This window comes from Hyperolius riggenbachi, chromosome 2 (assembly GCF_040937935.1).
Source record: "Hyperolius riggenbachi isolate aHypRig1 chromosome 2, aHypRig1.pri, whole genome shotgun sequence".
Classification (NCBI taxonomy): Eukaryota; Metazoa; Chordata; class Amphibia; order Anura; family Hyperoliidae; genus Hyperolius; species Hyperolius riggenbachi.
The window spans coordinates 65,465,418-65,486,728 of NC_090647.1; the positions used below are offsets into that span (position 1 = coordinate 65,465,418).

The window sequence follows — 21,311 nt, forward strand, 5'->3', positions numbered from 1 at the left end:
GCTTCGTTAGTTGGATGGGTTTCCATGCAGCACTCTGTGACCGCTCTGAAGAGCACATAATCACATAATAGAGTCCATGTGAGAGTTACATTTCATTTCCATTGTTAACCTGCACTGTTATTCCATCCATATGGTCCATGTTTTCTTGTATTTGGCAGGAGAGACTCTATTTTATGATATTTCGCTCGCCTCCATATAATTTTATCTGCAGTTTGAATTGTGTTAGTAGACGCAGCTGAAGTAATGCAAGCTGGTCTCATCTTCTACTTCTACAGGGTGTAAGGCCCGGTTCACATTAGCGGTGGCCGTCCGGAATCGCCGTGCCGGAGCCGGACCGCTTTCAGAACGGACGGAACGGACGCACGGCATGGCAATGAAAGCCTATGCGTCCGTTCACATGCGTCCGTTCTGCCGGACCGGAGCCGGACCGGATCCGGGCCGGATCCGGACTCCGGCGTCCGTTCCAACATGCGCTATTTTTTGGTCCGGCTCCTCCGGCAGCCGTATCCGGAGCGGAGCCGGACTGCACCATCCGGCCAATACAAAGCAATGAGAGCCGGAGAGCGCACAACACACTGGCTACAAAAACCGGACGTTCTACCCCACTTCCTATGCATTTTGGATGGGGACCACATGGGCCCAGCGAAGAGTGGGGCAGCAGCGATTTCATGCTGGAGCTCTTTTTGCCAGCAACATGTCTGCTGAAGGAGGCGAACAACAGAGAGAATTCCCAGGTTTACGAGTAACAACAGAGAGAATTCCCAAGTTTACGAGTAAATGCCTGGATCCATGGTCCCAACTGCAGTCTCTGTATCCACGGATGGTCTCCACACGTCCACCTGTCTCCAACAATGACCCCAGACCCTTCTGCTGACCTCCCAGACCCCAGGTAATTAAAAGGATGTTATCTCCTTAAGAAACCGGATCCGGACCGCAACCGTGTTCACACCGCACGGAAACCGGATGCAAACGGACCGGATCCGGATAGGAACCGTACGGATCAGGTCCGGTCCGGATACGGTGCGGTCCGGACATCCGGTGCGGTTTTTACTAAACCGCAAGTGTGAACCGGGCCTTAGCAGGGTCAAAATTAGTCGCATGAAACACAATTTAGTTTTGATGCCCTCTGGGACACCCTGGGTACGCACCCCTACATTCACACCTGCAAGAATCACAGGCACAGTAATCTGAAAGGCCAGGACTTTGTTTACAACCAACCCCAGCACTCCACGGTGGCCATTGGGTCTACTTGATAATAGAAATTATTTTTAATTTTTTTTACTTTTTTTTCAAACTCAGCGTACATTTTTGTACTGTACCCAACTAAATGAAACATGCTTCATTGAAGCCCTCTTATGTTGGGTTCATTTTGCATCATCTTTTGATATTGTAATTGTTGCTTGATTAAAAAAAAAAAAAAGAAAGAAAGGGCAGAGGGTAAACGACAAAATAAGTACAATAGTTATAATATAATAGAAACAGGGACAAATTTACCATAGGGCACTGTAGGCACGTGCCTACAGGCGCCTGATAATGGAATGGCGGCTCACTCCCTTCCCTAAGTACCTCCCTCCCTCCTTCCCTATGCAGACTCCTGATGATGGTTTTTCACCCAGCTCTTAGTATTCCACTGACGAGATCTCCCTTCAGTCGGGGCACCTCTGGCTATTTAATACTGATGTTCCTCTACCTACCTAACACTTGGGGCATCTCTAGCTACTCATTATTGAGGGTACATCTGGCTACCTAATACTAAGAGGCACCTGCATCTACCTATGACAGGCAAGGGAAATAAGGGAGAAGTGACAGCTGGGCCAGCCAGCACATTTGCGGTGCAGTTTGACGGGGTTTTTAGGTTCATGGAGGGTGAAGTCTAAGTTGCCAGGACATCTGTGTCTATAGGCGCCTGTAAATCCAGGCCTGAATAGAAATAATCTATCTCTGTATTAAAACAGAGAGGATGTCTACTCTCTACTCAACAGTGCCACCTAGAGGCATGATGGAGCAGTGTCGTTGCAGGTAAACAAAGTTTATTTATTTATTGTATTTATAAAGCGCCAACATATTACGCAGCGCTGAACATTAATTTAGGTTACAGAAAATATTTAGGGGTGACAAACAGCAAAAAGACTATACAGGAATACAAGAAAACCAGATCACACACCATAGGTTTAGAGCACTTGTGAGGGGTGGTAGGCCAGAGTGAAATGGTGAGTTTTGAGGGCTTTCTTGAAGATGTTGAAGGAGGGGGCTGCCCTGATGGGTGGAGGTATGGAGTTCCATAGTGTTGGAGCAGTTCTTGAGAAGTCCTGGAGGCGTGCATGGGACTGGGTGATGTTGAGGCTTTTCAGAGCTTTTGCAGATGTAGATATGGTGGGAGAAACACCTGGGGTCTAGGGAGGCATATTGGTGTCAGTCATTTGTAAGTACTGTATATTCTGGCATATAAGAATACTTTTTAACCCTTGAAAATCTGAAAAGTTGGGTGTCATCTTTTGCCCTGTGTGTCTTTGAAGCCGGGTGATACGTCCTATCCTGTTACCGCCTCTCAAGCTGCTGAGAACTGTAGTGAAGCGGTGCAGGCGCACATGTGCGAGATCAGAGAGGCAGAGAAGGAGGTAAATAGGATACATGGGTGGGCCAGACGGGTGAAAGAGGCGTGTTTTATGGGCACAGCGCAATCTATTCTTCCATACCGCTCCGATAAACAGGGAGACAGGGGGAGCTGACCAATCCACTTATGGAGAGGGAGAGTTGACCAATCCACTTAGGGAGAGGGAGAGTTGACCAATCCAACCAGTCAATCGCCTATATACTGTTATGTACTGGGTACCACATACAGTACAGCACCAGTATCTTCATACATAGCTCCGGTTTATGATGTTTTTTACATTTTATTTGGTGTACGCTGGGAGAGAGGTAGTCTTATACGGCAAGTACAGTATATCCTAAACTCTATATTTTAACTGGAAAAGTTGGGGGGTCGTCTTATACGCCAGTATATACGGTAGTTATCCTTTAAACCTGCTGTTTGCCTGGCTATTTTGCTGATTCTCTTCTTCCAATGCTTCTTGAATCATAACTCCAAATACGCCTACAGGTCAGCCATTCTGCTTACATTGGCAGCATATCTGTCCCAGAAGTGAGACCCAGAAACTACTGAAGCCCAAACACTTTCCCACTTACTGGATTCTTTTTTTTTAAATATAGATGAGCAGCCCCTAACTTGACAGTTCATAAGGGGCAAGGGAGAGAGTATGCACAATAGACTGTGGCGTAGTAGTTAGCACTCTTGCCTTGCAGCGCTGGGACCCCGGTTTGAAACCCAGCCAGGACAACATCAGCACGGAGTTTGTAAGTTCTCCCCGTGTCTGTCTGGGTTTCCTCCGGGCACTCTGGTTTTCTTCCACATCCTAAAAACATACAGATACGTTAATTGGCTTCTCATTAAAATTGGCACAAGACTATGATACATACACTACACCATACATACATAGACATATGACTGTGGTAGAGATTAGATTGTGAGCGCCTCTGACGGACAAGGCAATATACTCTGTACAGCGCTGTGGAAGATGTCGGCGCTATGTAAATACTAAATAATAATAATAATGCAGAATGGGAGTGGTAATTCACCAAGTGAACAAGAATCACCACTCTCAGGGCCAGATTTATCAAGAGTGTCTAAAACAAAATATTGGTAGGTTTTTAGAAATCCGGGCAGAACTGTCTCAGACATCCTAAGAAATCATTAGATAGTGCAGATTCCTTCTAATACTGTTGTATAATAGGAGGAGCTAGGAAGGTCTTTCAGACAGTGCAGTGTGTGAGGGAATTGCTGTTGCTGTGGTAACCAACACACCTGCTGTATTGATAGCAGCAGGCTCTGAGGAGGAATTCAGCAGGGGGGAGGAGCACCTCACATATCATGTCTAGCCTGCAGTTCTACACCTGTAGAACTGCTATCAAGCACTTCTTAATCTGCGCTAGTTTAGGGATGGATTTGCACTTTTCTTAACTGTAGAGCAGCTCTAGAAATTCATCCTAAACTGCCACTATTAGCTAGGATTTAAGAAGGTTCTTATTATTATGCAGAACTGTTCTCCCTGCTGGTTAGAACAGATTAAGAAGAAACAACTGTTGGTAATGTGTTGATAAATCTCAGCCCTGCCATGACAAAGAGTGGCATCTTCTCACATTTCAGATGGGTAAATTATATGCAACCCCTCTAGTGGTTATTTATCAGACTGCGGTGATCGACTGCCAAGATTCATCAAATCTGATAAAAAATAAGAGCATGCCTGATCGACAATTATTATTGACAATTGGCCACTAAAATCGCTAGATGTATGACCACCTTTAAGAGGAACTGTAGTGAAAATAACATAATGAATAACATTTCTTATGGTTTACAATATGTATGTATAGATTATTTAGTCAGTGTTTGCCCATTGTATAATATTCCCTCTCCCTGATTTACCTTTTGAAATTTATCACTGGTGGTCACATCTTTAGTTCTGCCAGGTGATCTGTATGGAATGTTTGTTGCCTAGAGTTCTATGCAGAGAGAGGGATACTGCTTGCCTGGCAGTTGGAAAAAGCTGTTATTTTCCACAATGCAACGAGGTTTACAAACAGCAAACTGTTAGGACCATGGCCCTGACATCACACCGTAGGAGGGGTTTCACTACAATATCAGCCATACAGACGACCCTAATGATCTATTCGACAGGAGGTAAAGATTTCTCGAGGGAAAGGGGGTATCAGCTACTGATTAGAATAAAATTAAATTTTGGGTTAAAGATCCTGTTTAGCTTTTATAACTACTGAGATAAAATCAGTTACAGGTTGGGCCACCATGAGATCTAATTGTTTGCTATGTGTTGCTTTTGCGCAGGTCAAAGTGTAGCTATGTCCCGTGTTCCCTGCATGCAGCGTGTGATGTGCTGTGAAGGGGAGAGGAGTGTGGGGGAAAGTGCAGCTGTGTCCCGTGTTCCCTGCATGCAGCGTGTGATGTGCTGTGAAAGGGAGAGGAGTGTGAGAGGAAAGTGCAGCTATGTCCCATGTTCCCTGCATGCAGCGTGTGATGTGCTGTGAAAGGGAGAGGAGTGTGAGGGGAAAGTGAAGCTATGTCCCGTGTTCCCTGCATGCAGCGTGTGATGTACTGTGAAAGGGAGAGGAGTGTGAGGAAAGTGCAGCTGTGTCCCGTGTTCCCTGCATGCAGCGTGTGATGTGATGTGAAAGGGAGAGGAGTGTGAGGAAAGTGCAGCTGTGTCCCGTGTTCCCTGCATGCAGCGTGTGATGTACTGTGAAAGGGAGAGGAGTGTGAGAGGAAAGTGCAGCTGTGTCCCGTGTTCCCTGCATGCAGCATGTGATGTGCTGTGAAAGGGAGAAGAGTGTGAGGAAAGTGCAGCTGTGTCCCGTGTTCCCTGCATGCAGCGTGTGATGTACTGTGAAAGGGAGAGGAGTGTGAGGGGAAAGTGCAGCTATGTCCCGTGTTCCCTGCATGCAGCGTGTAATGTACTGTGAAAGGGAGAGGAGTGTGAGGGAAGTGCATCTGTGTCCCTTGTTCCCTGCATGCAGCATGTGATGTACTGTGAAAGGGAGAGGCCTGTGAGGGAAGTGCAGCTGTGTCCCGTGTTCCCTGCATGCAGCATGTGATGTGCTGTGAAAGGGAGAGGAGTGTGAGGAAAGTGCAGCTATGTCCCATGTTCCCTGCATGCAGCATGTGATGTACTGTGAAAGGGAGAGGAGTGTGAGGGGAAAGTGCAGCTGTGTCCCGTTTTCCCTGCATGCAGCATGTGATGTGCTGTGAAGGGGAGAGGAGTGTGGGGGAAAGTGCAGCTGTGTCCCGTGTTCCCTGCATGCAGCGTGTGATGTGCTGTGAAGGGGAGAGGAGTGTGGGGGAAAGTGAAGCTATGTCCCGTGTTCCCTGCATGCATCGTGTGATGTGCTGTGAAAGGGAGAGGAGTGTGAGGAAAGTGCAGCTATGTCCCGTGTCCCCTGCATGCAGCGTGTGATGTACTGTGAACGGGAGAGGAGTGTGAGAGGAAAGTGAAGCTATGTCCCGTGTTCCCTGCATGCAGCGTGTGATGTGCTGTGAAAGGGAGAGGAGTGTGAGGAAAGTGCAGCTATGTCCCGTGTCCCCTGCATGCAGCGTGTGATGTACTGTGAAAGGGAGAGGAGTGTGAGAGGAAAGTGCAGCTGTGTCCCGTGTTCCCTGCATGCAGCATGTGATGTACTGTGAAAGGGAGAAGAGTGTGAGGAAAGTGCAGCTGTGTCCCGTGTTCCCTGCATGCAGCGTGTGATGTGCTGTGAAAGGGAGAGGAGTGTGAGGAAAGTGCAGCTATGTCCCGTGTCCCCTGCATGCAGCGTGTGATGTACTGTGAAAGGGAGAGGAGTGTGAGGGGAAAGTGCAGCTATGTCCCGTGTTCCCTGCATGCAGCGTGTAATGTACTGTGAAAGGGAAAGGAGTGTGAGGGAAGTGCATCTGTGTCCCTTGTTCCCTGCATGCAGCATGTGATGTACTGTGAAAGGGAGAGGAGTGTGATGGAAGTGCAGCTATGTCCCGTGTTCCCTGCATGCAGCATGTGATGTACTGTGAAAGGGGGAGGAGTGTGAGGGAAGTGCAGCTGTGTCCCGTGTTCCCTGCATGCAGCGTGTGATGTACTGTGAAAGGGAGAGGAGTGTGAGGAAAGTGCAGCTATGTCCCATGTTCCCTGCATGCAGCATGTGATGTACTGTGAAAGGGAGAGGAGTGTGAGGGGAAAGTGCAGCTGTGTCCCGTTTTCCCTGCATGCAGCATGTGATGTGCTGTGAAGGGGAGAGGAGTGTGGGGGAAAGTGCAGCTGTGTCCCGTGTTCCCTGCATGCAGCGTGTGATGTGCTGTGAAGGGGAGAGGAGTGTGGGGGAAAGTGCAGCTGTGTCCCGTGTTCCCTGCATGCAGCATGTGATGTGCTGTGAAAGGGAGAGGAGTGTGAGGAAAGTGCAGCTGTGTCCCGTGTTCCCTGCATGCAGCATGTGATGTGCTGTGAAAGGGAGAGGAGTGTGAGGAAAGTGCAGCTGTGTCCCGTGTTCCCTGCATGCAGCGTGTGATGTACTGTGAGAGGGAGAGGAGTGTGAGGGGAAAGTGCAGCTATGTCCCGTGTTCCCTGCATGCAGCGTGTGATGTACTGTGAAAGGGAGAGGCCTGTGAGGGAAAGCGCAGCTGTGTCCCGTGTTCCCTGCATGCAGCATGTGATGTACTGTGATACAGAGAGGAGTGTGAGGGGAAAGTGCAGCTATGTCCCGTGTTCCCTGCATGCAGCGTGTGATGTACTGTGAAAGGGAGAGGAGTGTGGGGGAAAGTACAGCTATGTCCCGTGTTCCCTGCATGCAGCGTGTGATGTACTGTGAAAGGGAGAGGAGTGTGAGGGGAAAGTGCAGCTATGTCCCGTGTTCCCTGCATGCAGCATGTGATGTACTGTGAAAGGGAGAGGAGTGTGGGGGAAAGTGCAGCTATGTCACGTGTTCCCTGCATGCAGCGTGTGATGTACTGTGAAAGGGAGAGGAGTGTGAGGGGAAAGTGCAGCTATGTCCCATGTTTCCTGCATGCAGCATGTGATGTACTGTGAAAGGGAGAGGAGTGTGAGGGGAAAGTGCAGCTATGTCCCGTGTTCCCTGCATGCGGCGTGTGATGTACTGTGAAAGGGAGAGGAGTGTGGGGGAAAGTGCAGCTATGTCCCATGTTCCCTGCATGCAGCGTGTGATGTACTGTGAAAGGATGAGGAGTGTGAGGGGAAAGTGCAGCTATGTCCCGTGTTCCCTGCATGCAGCATGTGATGTACTGTGAAAGGGAGAGGAGTGTGGGGGAAAGTGCAGCTATGTCACGTGTTCCCTGCATGCAGCGTGTGATGTACTGTGAGAGGGAGAGGAGTGTGAGGGAAAGTGCAGCTATGTCCCGTGTTCCCTGCATGCAGCGTGTGATGTACTGTGAGAGGGAGAGGAGTGTGAGGGAAAGTGCAGCTATGTCCCGTGTTCCCTGCATGCAGCGTGTGATGTACTGTGAAAGGGAGAGGAGTGTGAGGAAAGTGCAGCTGTGTCCCGTGTTCCCTGCATGCAGCATGTGATGTACTGTGAAAGGGAGAGGAGTGTGAGGGGAAAGTGCAGCTGTGTCCCGTGTTCCCTGCATGCAGCGTGTGATGTACTGTGAAAGGGAGAGGAGTGTGAGGGGAAAGTGCAGCTATGTCCCGTGTTCCCTGCATGCGGCGTGTGATGTACTGTGAAAGGGAGAGGAGTGTGGGGGAAAGTGCAGCTATGTCCCGTGCTCCCTGCATGCAGCGTGTGATGTACTGTGAAAGGGAGAGGAGTGTGAGGGGAAAGTGCAGCTATGTCCCGTGTTCCCTGCATGCAGCATGTGATGTACTGTGAAAGGGAGAGGAGTGTGGTGGAAAGTGCAGCTATGTCACGTGTTCCCTGCATGCAGCGTGTGATGTACTGTGAAAGGGAGAGGAGTGTGAGGAAAGTGCAGCTATGTCCCGTGTTCCCTGCATGCAGCGTATGATGTACTGTGAGAGGGAGAGGAGTGTGAGGGAAAGTGCAGCTGTGTCCCGTGTTCCCTGCATGCAGCATGCAATGTACTGTGAAAGGGAGAGGACTAGTGTGAGGGAAAGTGCAGCTGTTTCTAGTGCTGTAAATCACTGCTGTCTATTCAGATCATGGGTCGGCTGCATATCATCAGTGTGTTTTCATCATTGTGTAAACATGGCAGCTAATGACCGCCGAGCAGATTACAGGCGACATGACTTCATGCGCAGGCAGATGTCTGAATGAAAGTGGTTACACAATGTCTGATTATTTCATCTCCCCCACAACCCCTTCACATGCCAGCACACCATTATGGAAATGTATTGCGGGTCTCGTAGTTCAGCCTCATATGCTGGGGGTGGCACAGTTTATTTATGACAGCATATTTTAGGGCACATATGGTTTAAAGTGTACCTGTGATGGGGGAATAAAAAGATTTTATACTCACCCAGGGCGTCCTCCAGCCCCATGAGCACTGATGCGTAGCTCGTCGTCGTCCTGAGTGTTTCCGTTCGACTGGTATCGGTCCCAGTAATCTGGCTCAATTTACCATTATTATTATTTTATTATTCTGTATCTATATAACACTGATAACATCCACGGTGTTTGCTTTTTACAGAGTGCAGTCATGTTACTGACTGTCCCTCAGAGGAGCTCGCAATGTAATCCCTACCATTGTCTAAAGTCTCACTACCATATTATGATTGTGTATTTGTATTTCTTCTGCAGCACTTCACAAATTACATACAGTAGTCATAATAAGAAACAGCCACAAGGGGGTGACAACACATTCATGACCCTAGAGCAGTGTTTCTCAATATTTTATTGGTATGTACCCCTTTTAAAACCCTGTACTCACCAAGTACCCCTAACATAGTAAACATTATCACAAGTACCCCTTGACAAATCTATATTTAATCGTAATACATGATAATTGGTTCTAAACAATTTCCAAGCATTTACTATTGCTTTTATTTATCTCAAATAATAATTTGGTGTTGTTTAAGTTTTATCATTTTCTAAAACTCTAAATTTGTTATTCTTGGTTAAGTATATCACGCCTGAGTACCCCCTGAAACCATCAGAAGTACCCCTTTGGGTACGCGTACCACACGTTGAGAAACTAGGGTTCTAGAGGATAATCTGGCCCTGACTGTGGAGCAAGTGCATGGGACCTACAGGACACGGGACCACAGTGCGCTGCGCAGCATATGTCTGCCCCTGCATGCCATCTCCAACACAGAATGCATTACGGACAGATCCATAAGGGCCAGAGCCCACTGATGCAGTTGTGTCCGCTTTTCCGTTACACATCAGTGTTACAGATGCTGAAAAGCGGACAGAAGCGGGCACAACTGCATTAGTGGGCTCAGGCCCTGAGTGTAATGGGCATGTTGTGATGTCTGGACTGTCATGTGATCAGTGTGTAGGCAATAGAGGTACAGCTGTGGATTTTCTCGTGGGCTATTATCTGCACATCTCATACACGCTTTCAACTTAAAGAGCAACCGTCACCAAGACATGAACTTTATCCCAATCAGTAGCTGATACCCCCTTTCCTATGAGAAATCTGTTCCTTTTCACAAACAGATCATCAGGGGGCTCTGCATGGCTGATATTGTGGTGAAACCCTTCCCACAGGAACCCAGGGACCATTGTCCTGGCAGTTTCCTGTCTGTGAACCTCGTTGCATTATGGGAAATAGCTGTTTACAGCTGTTTCCAATTGCCAAAAAGGCAAGCAGCATCTCCTTCCAGTGACATCACCTGCCAGCAGTAAAAATGTCACCATGTGATAGACGTCAGAATGTAAATCGGGGAGAGGACGATTTTACAGTGGGCAAACACTAACTACCGTAAATCATTTATTCATAATTATTGTAAAAATTACAATAATTACACAATTACATTATTTTCACTGAAGTTCCTCTTTAAATTGATCACAACAATCAATATGGGTTTTTAGCAGTCTGGTAAATCACAACCAATCAGCAACATTATTTCCTGACACAGCTCACTCCCACTTATCGTCCCCCTTCTCCTCTCTAGAGGTCAGAAGATACAGATAGCCAAGCAGTGTTTTATACAGGGAAAGGCCACCCACAATCAGAATGAGGATTCTGGGTAATGATTAATTAAAGTTCTGTAATGGACCTAACCAGACAACCAAGTAAAATAGATACATTGTTGACTGAATGCAGGAAACCTTCAGGAATTTTACACATCCTAAAAGTTAGCCTACTCATGTAGGGATGAAAGTTAAGGCTACATTTACAGTGGGGCGTTACGCTGAGAGGTAACGGCTACATTGTGATATGGAAAGTTACACTTTAATGCAACACTTATGCAGCGTTCACAGTGAGTTACCACAAAACGCGTGCGTTAACAGTGACAGTGAAGCATACTTTTCATTGACTATGTGCTTCACTGTATAGAACGCAACAGTCATACAACATGCAACGCGACTTTTCCATTCTTTTGTGTTGCAGGAGTCGTAATGCCTGCTGTGAATGTAGCCCAAGAGTTATAAAGAGAAATATCCAGCCATTTGTAAATGTATTCATGATAATTATCTCAGTAGTTGTTTATGATTTTTTTTATTGCTTTTTTGTGTAAACAGAACTACCACACGGTGAGGATACGTCCATTCCTGAGTACACATGAGCCAGGGCAGGCGCACAGCGCGTCAGGCTCCAGCGATGGTATGTAATGTATTGTCACGCTGCATTTTCTATTTTAAAGTGGACCTAAATTCTTGCACAGGAGACAAGGAAAACACCGGAGCAATTCACCCTGTATGTGTTTCACAGAGAATAGCCTTTCTAATTCTCCCTTATCTGCAAGTAATCAGCGAGTGTAATTTGAGCTGTCAGCCTTCTGCCAAGTTCTCTGCTAACATGTAAACACAGGAGGTTAACCCTTTCTGTGCTCCCAGCAAAGCAGGAAGCAACCACACTGCAGGATCTCTGTAGGAGCTCTAAAAGCTGTAACAAAGAAATGTTTTTCTTTAAAGGTTATCACGCTGTTGCTTATCTCTTAGAGTAGAGAGGAAGTTCTGCGTTTAGATCCACTTTGAAGGGCAGTCAGGTGTTTTTTCCTTACTAAATATTATGCAGTGTCAGTGAAAATCTCCCAGAACACCAACTGGTATTAGCAGCCTACAGTAGGAACTTATGGCAGATTGTTAGGCCAGACATGCGGATCTAAGTTTAATTGTGCAAGAATGGCTGAATTATTCTTTTACTAATGTTAAGGCAGAACTCTGAAACATGTAATAGTTGTATGTATGTATGTAGTGCCCCTATGTGAGCCAGGTGGGAGTGAGTTTGGTAAGGCGCGAGCCACTGACCATCCTTCCCAACTAGGACATGGGAAAGGGGTGTGGCTCAGCTGCCAGCCATTCAGGTTCCCTCCTGCGGTGGTCAATGGGAGTGGCGCTGCAAGTGGGGTCAGAGTATGGTCAGCTCAGCTACAGCATATAGTCGCTGTGCCATTCACTGTTTACCCCAAAATCATGATATTAAAGGATACCACAACTGACATGTGGCATAATGAGATAGACATGGGTATGTACAGTGCCTAGCACACAAATAACTATGCTGTGTTCCTTTTTTTCTTTCTCTGCCTGAAAGAGTTAAATATCAGGTATGTAAGTGGCTGACTCAGTCCTGACTCAGACAGTAAGTGACAACAGTGTGACCCTCACTGATAAGAATTTCCCCCTTTTTTATCTCTTTCTTGCTCTCAGAAGCCATTTTCTTCTAGGAAAGTGTTTTATAGTTGGAATTTTTATCAGTGAAGGTCACACTGTAGTCACTTCCTGTCTGAGTCAGGACTGAGTCAGCCACTTACATACCTGATATTTACCTCTTTCAGGCAGAGAAAGAAAAAAAGGAACACAGCATAATTATTTGTGTGCTAGGCACTGTACATACCCATGTCTATCTCATTATGCCACATGTCAGTTGTGGTATCCTTTAAGGTGTTTTTTTTTCTTTTAAAAGACTAGTGAGGGTGGGCGGGAGTAAAGTTTTAACAAAAAAAATTTGTAGGGATGGGCTTTTAATGGAAGTCTGCACTAAGCAGGGCTTTGATGTACCCTCTGTATTTCTAGACCCCTCTTTAAAGCTTTTTCGTGAAGTTTTAATGAAGAGAAAATACAATAAGCCCAGCTTACACAGGCGGAGTGGATAAGCGCTTGCTGGAAATGGCCTGACAAGTGAGACTGTTACTTGTACCTAATTGCAAGGCTCTTGTTTATATTGGGTTATTCTCCATCTGTAGTTTCAGAAAGCACGGCTCAGTTTATGCTGGCAGAGAATCTGGTGGAAACATCTGCGACGGATGGAGAGATCTTAGCTGCCATGCAAACACTGCAAGCAAACAGGCACCGATCTCCAAACACGGGACACACTGCGCTGTCTATAGAGGAACAGAGGCTCCTCCAGTCCCTGGATCGCCTTAATCAGAGGCTGCACAGTAAGTACAGGAGCCGGAAGCATCCCATCTACCTCTATCAATGCACTGAGTGTAGAAGCTCTGCCAGTAGGAGCTACTGCAGCACAGGAATCTCTAGAAGGGTGATAATAGAGGTGATAAAAACAATAGAACTAAGCATGACTTAAAGAGAAGCCATAACCAAGGTTTGAACTTCATCCCAATCAGTAGCTGATACCCTCTTTCCCATGAGAAATATTTTTCTTTTCACAAACGGATCATGGGGGGCTCTGTATGGCTGATATTGTGGTGAAACCCCTCCCACAGTGTGATGTCAGGACCATGGCGTTGACATCACACTGTGGGAGTCTTGTTGCATTGTGGGAAATAACAGTTGTTTCCAACTTCCACAAAAGCAAGCAGCAGCTACTTCCACTGACATCACCTGCCAGCAGTAAAAATGTCACCATATGCTAAATGCCAGAATGTAAATCAGGGAGAGGAAAGATTTTACAATGGGCAAACACTGACTAAATCATTTATACATAATTATTGTAAAAATTAAGTATTTTTGGTTATTGTCACTGGAGTTCCTCTTTAAAGAGAATTTGAAGCAAATATAAAATTTAAAAAAACAGATACTTACCTAAGGGAAGGCTCTGGGTCCTATAGAGCCTTCCTGTTCCTCCTACGGTGCCCGCGTTCCAGTGCTGGATCCCCCGTTAGCAGATTCCAACCGATGGGTCAGAGACTGTTCACTTCCACTGGAGGCTTCGGCAATCTTTGGGATCCCGAGTGCTCCCAAAGATGGCTGCTCCGGACTGTGAGAGCAAGCATTCTCGCACACTCGTTCATGCGCAGTACGGAGCGTCCGTGTTCAGGTACACTCAGGTTCCCGAAAATTACCGAATTCTCCAGCAGCGGCAGAGAATCCTGCGCGGGACCGGGCACCGTAGGAGGAACGGGAAAGCTCAATAGGACCCAGAGCCTTACCTCTCCTTAGGTGAGTATACTTTTTTTTAATTTTCTACAGATTCTCTTTAAAGTGGGATTACACTGAAAACTACATTCCTGGATACTGCTGGGACATCTAGTGGCCAAATATAAAATTACACGTACATATGTTAAAATAAAATAAAAAATCCCTAATTAATTTGAATCCCTTATTTCCCCCTCCACTATAGTTACCAAAATAACACAAAAAAAGTGATATCGTTTAAAAATATATTTATTTGTTTGCAAATTAGGGCTTGTAATTATTGATATAGTTTACACAAAACAGAAAAAATGCACCTGTATTTCTAAATAAAATATTGTCGCCATACATTGTATTAGAAACATAAAATTAAATGTTGTAATAACTTGGACAAATGGTCAAATAATATGTGTGAGTTTTATCTATCATAGCACATCTTATTTTAAAACTATAATGGCTGAAAACTGAGAAATAATCATTTTATCTTTTTTTTTTTTCATATTCCCTTTAAAATGCATACGAAACAAAAAAATTCTTAGCAAAAAGTACCACAAAAGAAAGCCTAATTTATGTAAAAAATAATATATATAGATTATGTTGGTGTTATAAGTAGCGATCAAGTTTTTGGCGAATGAATAGGAGGAGCGTGAAATGTGAAAATGTCTCTGGTTTTTAAAGGACAACTGTAACGGGAGGAATATGGAAGCTGCCATATTTATTTCCGTTTAAACAATACCAGTTGCCTGGCTATCCTGCTGGTCCTCTGCCTAGCTATAGACCCTGAACAAGCATGGGTAACATATCAATTGTTTCTGACATTATTGTCAGATCTAACAAGATTATCTGCATGCTGGTTTCTGGTGTGATTTAGACACTACTGCAGCCAAATAGATCAGAAGGGCTGCCAGGCAACTGGTATTGTTTAAAAGGAAATAAATATGGCAGCCTTCTTATCCCTTTTGTTAGGGCCCATTCACACTTACAGTCACAAAACGCTAGCTATTAGCGCTAGCAATTGGCTTTAGCATTTTGCGGCAGTGATTTATACACAATAAATGCGTTTTTCACTGGACATTTTCACGTTTTTTTGAGTGATCGCAATTGAAATACATTGCGATCGCTGTAAATTGTGAAAAAATGCTGCATGTATAGCGCTAATCACGAATCACCAGCGATCGCAGCAGTGATATCCCTGCCATATAGATTACATTGCACTGGCTCTTTAAAAATCGCTAGCGATCGTCGGCGATTAGCGGTAAACGGCTGCTAATCGTCCTAGTATGAAAGGGCCCTAACAGTTGTCCTTTAAAGCGGACTCAAACCAAACATTTTTTTAATTAAAAATATTAAGTTGCACCACTCTGACACATACAAAGATAAATGAACACTCCTTAAAACCTGTGATCATTTCAGTGCATGCTTTTCCCCCTCCTCTTTTCATAGCTAGGGTTATACTGGGGGCAGCCATTAGCAATTCCTCCATTGCTGGACACCATCTACTCCACCAGTTTGCCGGAAAAATCCCAGCAATTTGAAAGGAAGGGAGGGGTTCCTCCAATAAATGTATAATATTTTATATTTGTCATCATGCAGCTGAAAAAAGGCTGCTATTTATTATTATAATTTAGAAAATAGATTTTATTTCTGAAATCTTGTATTTTTAATTTGGGTCCACTTTAAGGGGAAATAACCTGTGGCGGGGAAGTGGTTAAACAGTCAGACTGATCGTTGTGCCAGCAGACATCTTTTCTAAATATTCTTTTTTTTTTAAAGTGATAATTGGAGAGTTTTATTTGTCCTTCCCATATGCTTGTAATAATCAGCCATTTGTTGGCTTGCATTGTTGTTTAAAGAAGACTTAATTCCGTGCATCATTTGTGAATACTCTAGTTTCGGCATCTGCCTATAGTTAGTTACTTATAAAAATAGCATCAGCAGCATTTGGCTGATGGAAGAGATGGGCATAAACATGTCTGCTCTCTTGTCATGCTTCATATATAGCCATGGATTTACACTGTGATTTGTTTGTGTGCCCGTTTCAGATGTGCAGCAGGACACCATGATCAAAGCTCCGGCGGCAGCAAATGGCTTCCCAATGAAAGCAGCACTGGTGAGTTCCAGGGTCGCCCTTATCCATTCATGTTTTTACAATGCTTTCTTCTTCAGTGGAAAGCCCATCTCCAGAGTTTTCAGTAAACATAGCATTACTTTCTCCAGAAGTGCAGGCACAGTTATTGTCTTAAAGGACCTCTGTCGTGAAAATCTTAACATTTAAAATACATGTAAACATATACAGATAAGAAGTAGGTTTCTTCCAGAGTAAAATGAGCCATAACCTACCTTTCTCCTATATATCTGTTACTTACAGCAAGTAGAAATCTGACATTACCGACACATTTTGTTCTCATAGGGGGTTCTTAGGGTTATCTTTATTTTTAAAAGCACTTAGTGAATGGCAGTTGCTCCGTCCAACTGCCAGAAAAGTGTACAGTGAGCAGGGAGGCTTCCCAGCATCATTGTATAAATCCTTTTTCAGGGAATGTCTTTATAAAGAATAAAGGCCATGCTAAGAAGCCCCCATGAAGAGATAGACTAACTAAAAACCTGTTGGTAATGTCAGATTTCTACTACTTACTGTAAGTGACAGCAACATAGGAGAGAAGTAATATATGGCTCATTTTAATCAGGAGGAAATGTACTTCTTCTTTGTATGTGTTTTAAATGTTAAGATTTTCGCGACAGTTCCTCTCTAAGTGAACAATTTACTGGACACCTTATTTATTTTGCAGTCATTTGACTGTTGCTGAGATCTCCCCTACAGCCCACATGGCTCAGGATTTTCTCGCATGGTCTGAGTGTTGGCAGTCCTGACCACACCCCCTCCCTTTAAAATAAACCTGAGATGTAAAACAAAAAAAATATACATACCTGGGGTTTCCTCCAGCGCAGTTCAGGCTCATTGATCCTTTGCCGTCTTCCGCTGCCTGGATCCTTTGCAATTTGGCCCGGTATTTCGGCCAATCGGGGGAAACTGCACATTCGCGGCTTGGCCACGTGCGTGGTACCATTTCACGCTCATGTCGCTGGGAACATTCTGTTCCTGCGCAGTACTGTGCAGGAGACTGAGGAGCGCGCGCACTGTGCCTGTGCTGACTGGCCGGATTACCGGGCCAAATTGCAAAGGATCCAGACACTGCAGGAGAACGGCGAGGGACCGATGAGCTTAAACTGGAGGAAGCCCCAGGTATGTATATTTTATTATTCGTTTTACATCTCAGGTATAGTTTAAGTTGTGTAGCGAGTTAGAAGGCCTATCTGTTTGTGTCAAACCCCTCTCTGAAAGGACCACTGTTGTGAAACATTGCAAAATGTAAAATATATATTTATAAGAAGTACATCTCCCAGCGTAAAATGCGCCATAAATTATTTTTTTCCCCATGTTTCTTTCATTTACAGTAGTCAATAAAAATCTGACAGGTTTTGGACTAACCAATCTTCTCAAGGGGGAGTCTCCGCATTTCTTTTATCCTGTAGAAAAGCACTCTGTGGAAAAAGCATAGCCGGTCGACCTCCCACGGGGGATAGGATACACAGGGAGAACCGGGGACACACGGAAACAGAAGGGGACACACTGTGGACAGAGCGAACACATAGGGAGAGCCAGTGTCACACTGGGGACAGAAGGAGATGCACAGAGACAGAAGGGAACACACTGGGGACAGAGCAGACACACGGCGAGCCGGGGACACACTGGGGATAGAAGGGGACACCCAGACAGAAGGGTACACACTAGGGACAGAAGGGGACTTAGCAGACACACAGGGGATGTCAGTGACACACTGGGGATAAAAGGGGACGCACAGACAGAAGGGTACACACTGGGGACAGAAGGAAGCACACTGAAAACAGAAGAAAACACATGGGGGACACCAATTGGAGGAGAACATCTACAAGACGCTCCTGGAACATGGGCACACCAGGTTTAATATATATATATATTGAAAAACTATTTGCCCCCTTCCTGATTTCTTATTCTTTTGCATGTTTGTCACACTTAAATGTTTCTGCTCATCAAAAACCGTTAACTATTAGTCAAAGATAACATAATTGAACACAAAATGCCGTTTTAAATAATGGTTTTTATTATTTAGTGAGGAAAAAAACTCAAAACCTACATGGCCCTGTGTGAAAAAGTGATTGCCCCCCTTGTTAAAAAATAACTTAACTGTGGTTTATCACACCTGAGTTCAATTTCTGTAGTCACCCCCAGGCCTGATTACTGCCACACCTGTTTCAATCAAGAAATCACTTAAATAGGAGCTATCTCACACAGAGAAGTAGACCAAAAGCACCTCAAAAGCTAGACATCATGCCAAGATCCAAAGAAATTCCGGAACAAATGAGAACAAAAGTACTGTAATTGAGATCTATCAGTCTGGTAAAGGTTATAAAGCCATTTCTAAAGCTTTGGGACTCCAGCGAATCACAGTGAGAGCCATTATCCACAAATGGCAAAAACATGGAACAGTGATGAACCTTCCCAGGAGTGGCTGGCCGACCAAAATTACCCCAAGAGTGCAGAGAAAACTCATCCGAGAGGCCACAAAAGGCCCTAGGACAACATCTAAAGAACTGCAGGCCTCACTTGCCTCAATTAAGGTCAGTGTTCACAACTCCACCATAAGAAAGAGACTGGGTGAAAACGGCCTGCATGGCAGATAACCAAGGCGCAAACCACTATTAAGCAAAAAGAACATTAAGGCTCGTCTCAATTTTGCTAAAAAAACATCTCAATGATTGCCAAGACTTGTGGGAAAATACCTTGTGGACCGCCGAGACAAAAGTTGAACTTTCTGGAAGGTGTGTGTCCTGTTAAATCTGTCGTAGAAGTAACACAGCATTTCAGCAAAAGAACATCATACCAACAATAAAATATGGTGGTGGTAGTGTGATGGTCTGGGGTTGTTTTGCTGCTTCACGACCTGGAAGGCTTGCTGTGATAGATGGAACCATGAATTCTACTGTCTACCAAAAAATCCTGAAGGAGAATGTCCGGCCATCTGTTCGTCAACTTAAGCTGAAGCGATCTTGGGTGCTGCAGCAGGACAATGACCCAAAAGACACCAGCAAATCCACATCTGAATGGCTGAAGAAAAACAAAATGAAGACTTTGGAGTGGCCTAGTCAAAGCCCTGACCTGAATCCTATTGAGATGTTGTGGCATGACCTTAAAAAGTTAGTTCATGCTAGAAAACCCTCAAATAAAGCTGAATTACAAAAATTCTGCAAAGAATGAGTTTGTTTCTGAGTGGGCCAAAATTCCTCCAGAGCGCTGTAAAAGACTCGTTGCAAGTTATCGCAAACGCTTGATTGCAGTTATTGCTGCTAAGGGTGGCCCAACCAGTTATTAGGTTCAGGGGGCAATTTCTTTTTCACACAGGGCCATGTAGGTTTTCAGTTTTTTTTTCTCACTAAATAATAAAAACCATCATTTAAAACTGCATTTTGTGTTCAATTATGTTATTTTTAACTAATGGTTAACGGTTTTTGATGAGCAGAAACATTTAAGTGTGACAAACATGCAAAAGAATAAGAAATCAGGAAGGGGGCAAATAGTTTTTCACACCACTGTATATATATATATATATATATATATATATATATATATATATATATATATATATATATTCCCTGTTTTTTGCCCACTAAACCTACGTGTGTCTTATATTCCGAAGCGGCTTATTGGGCGGCAGATACGGTACATGTTGTCTGTGAGGGGGTCATGGTATTTACCCGTGAGACGGCTGTTAGACTGGTATCTCAGTCTGCTGTACTGTCTGTGCTGGTGCTGGAGTAGAATCCCTTTATAGTAAACTGCAAGGGACCAGGAAATGGTTTACTCTATCAGAATTGGTCATGCATTGTATATTTATACAGACACAGTTGCTGGGACCTGAGGACTCAATTTACTATATCCAGAGGTTTACTATAACGAGATTCTACTGTAAATGAGGAGACGGTGGATTGGTGCCTCGTCTGCTTTCTACTACCGGTCATGCTTAAGGTGGCCACACACGATACCATAAAATGATCCGATTTTACGGCGATTCGCTAAAAACGATAGGATCTCCCCAAAAAATCAAAAGCTTTTTTTTCATTTGACTGAAAAATCAGATCGGATTTCCCGTTTTCTTTGATTTTGATCGATCCGGTATGCCAGATATTTTTCTTCAATCTTTCTAAAGATTGTATAGTGTGTGGTAGATTGTCAATTTATTAATATACACACCCTAGCAATTTTGTCAGAGTTTCCAATCATTTTTATCATAATTGGGGAAAAATTGAACATAGGTGTGTGGTACATTGGTCAGATTTTTGAAATGTTACAATCAGTCAGAAAAATTGATTGCAATTCTTAAATTTACAGATATTTAAAAAATTGTATGGTGTGTGGCCTCCTTAAGAAATAACTGCGCACCACCAGCCTGCGGTGCTATTGGTGCCGCCCTCATCTACTTACTGCTACCATTATTACTAAGGCATCTTATATAATAAAACCCCTAACTGTCCCTGCGTCATCCTGTCCCCGTGTGTTTGTGCCACTGCGCAAGTGCAGCACGGACAGCGGAACCGGAGCGTGCCCACGGCGGGCGGGTGCACGTGCATGCGCACTAAGATGCGGGCAGCGGTGTCACAGAGACCCAGAGGCAGTTTTTAAACGGGCTTCGGTCTACTAGTGCAATAATTAAAAGCTAAAATACGATTTTTTTTTTAAATGTTATTATGTAGCTTTATTTTAATGTTCTAATGTAAGGATTTTTTTTATCATTGTGTATTATCAATGAAGCTATTCCTATGTATAATCAATGTGTTTGCCTTTGTTTTGCAGAGTATTCACCACATTCCAGCCCAGCTAGCAGAGAACGCGGTTGCGTCGCACAAGTTTCGCAGCCTGTCCGCTGACCCCCGCACGCGGCTGCAGAGGAGATACTGATTTTTCTGTTCCGTTAAGTGATGCAGCTAAAATCTACTGTTGTAAAGTAATGTGTATATATAAATATATATATGTATGTATATTTATAATTTTTGAGTGTATATTATATATTTTTTTCCTTTCATTGTAAAGCACACATTGTACATTTTAATGAGTTTTTTAGATAATGGTCAATTGCATTTTGCATTTATGAAAATAATTTATTATTAAAAAAACAAAAATCAGCAAAGTAGTATCTGCATCTAATGTAGCCACATAAGGAACTCTTTCTAATCTCAGACAGCACCAATCTTATTAAAGAGAACCCGAGGTGTGTTTAAAGAATGTTATCTGCATACAG

At 44.4% G+C, this 21,311-nt stretch overlaps 1 protein-coding gene across 1 annotated transcript in view; it reads left to right on the forward strand.

Annotated features, from left to right (window-relative positions):
* CEP126 (centrosomal protein 126) overlaps positions 1-21,060 on the forward strand; it is a 105,741-nt gene extending 84,681 nt beyond the window's left edge. Inside the window, exons 10-13 of the mRNA XM_068266853.1 lie at positions 11,185-11,266; positions 12,849-13,043; positions 16,020-16,087; positions 20,867-21,060. Of these exons, the coding sequence (XP_068122954.1) occupies positions 11,185-11,266; positions 12,849-13,043; positions 16,020-16,087; positions 20,867-20,971 (450 nt within the window). The 3' untranslated portion in view covers positions 20,972-21,060. The remainder of the gene's footprint in view (positions 1-11,184; positions 11,267-12,848; positions 13,044-16,019; positions 16,088-20,866) is intronic.
* The last annotated feature ends 251 nt before the right edge of the window (positions 21,061-21,311 follow it).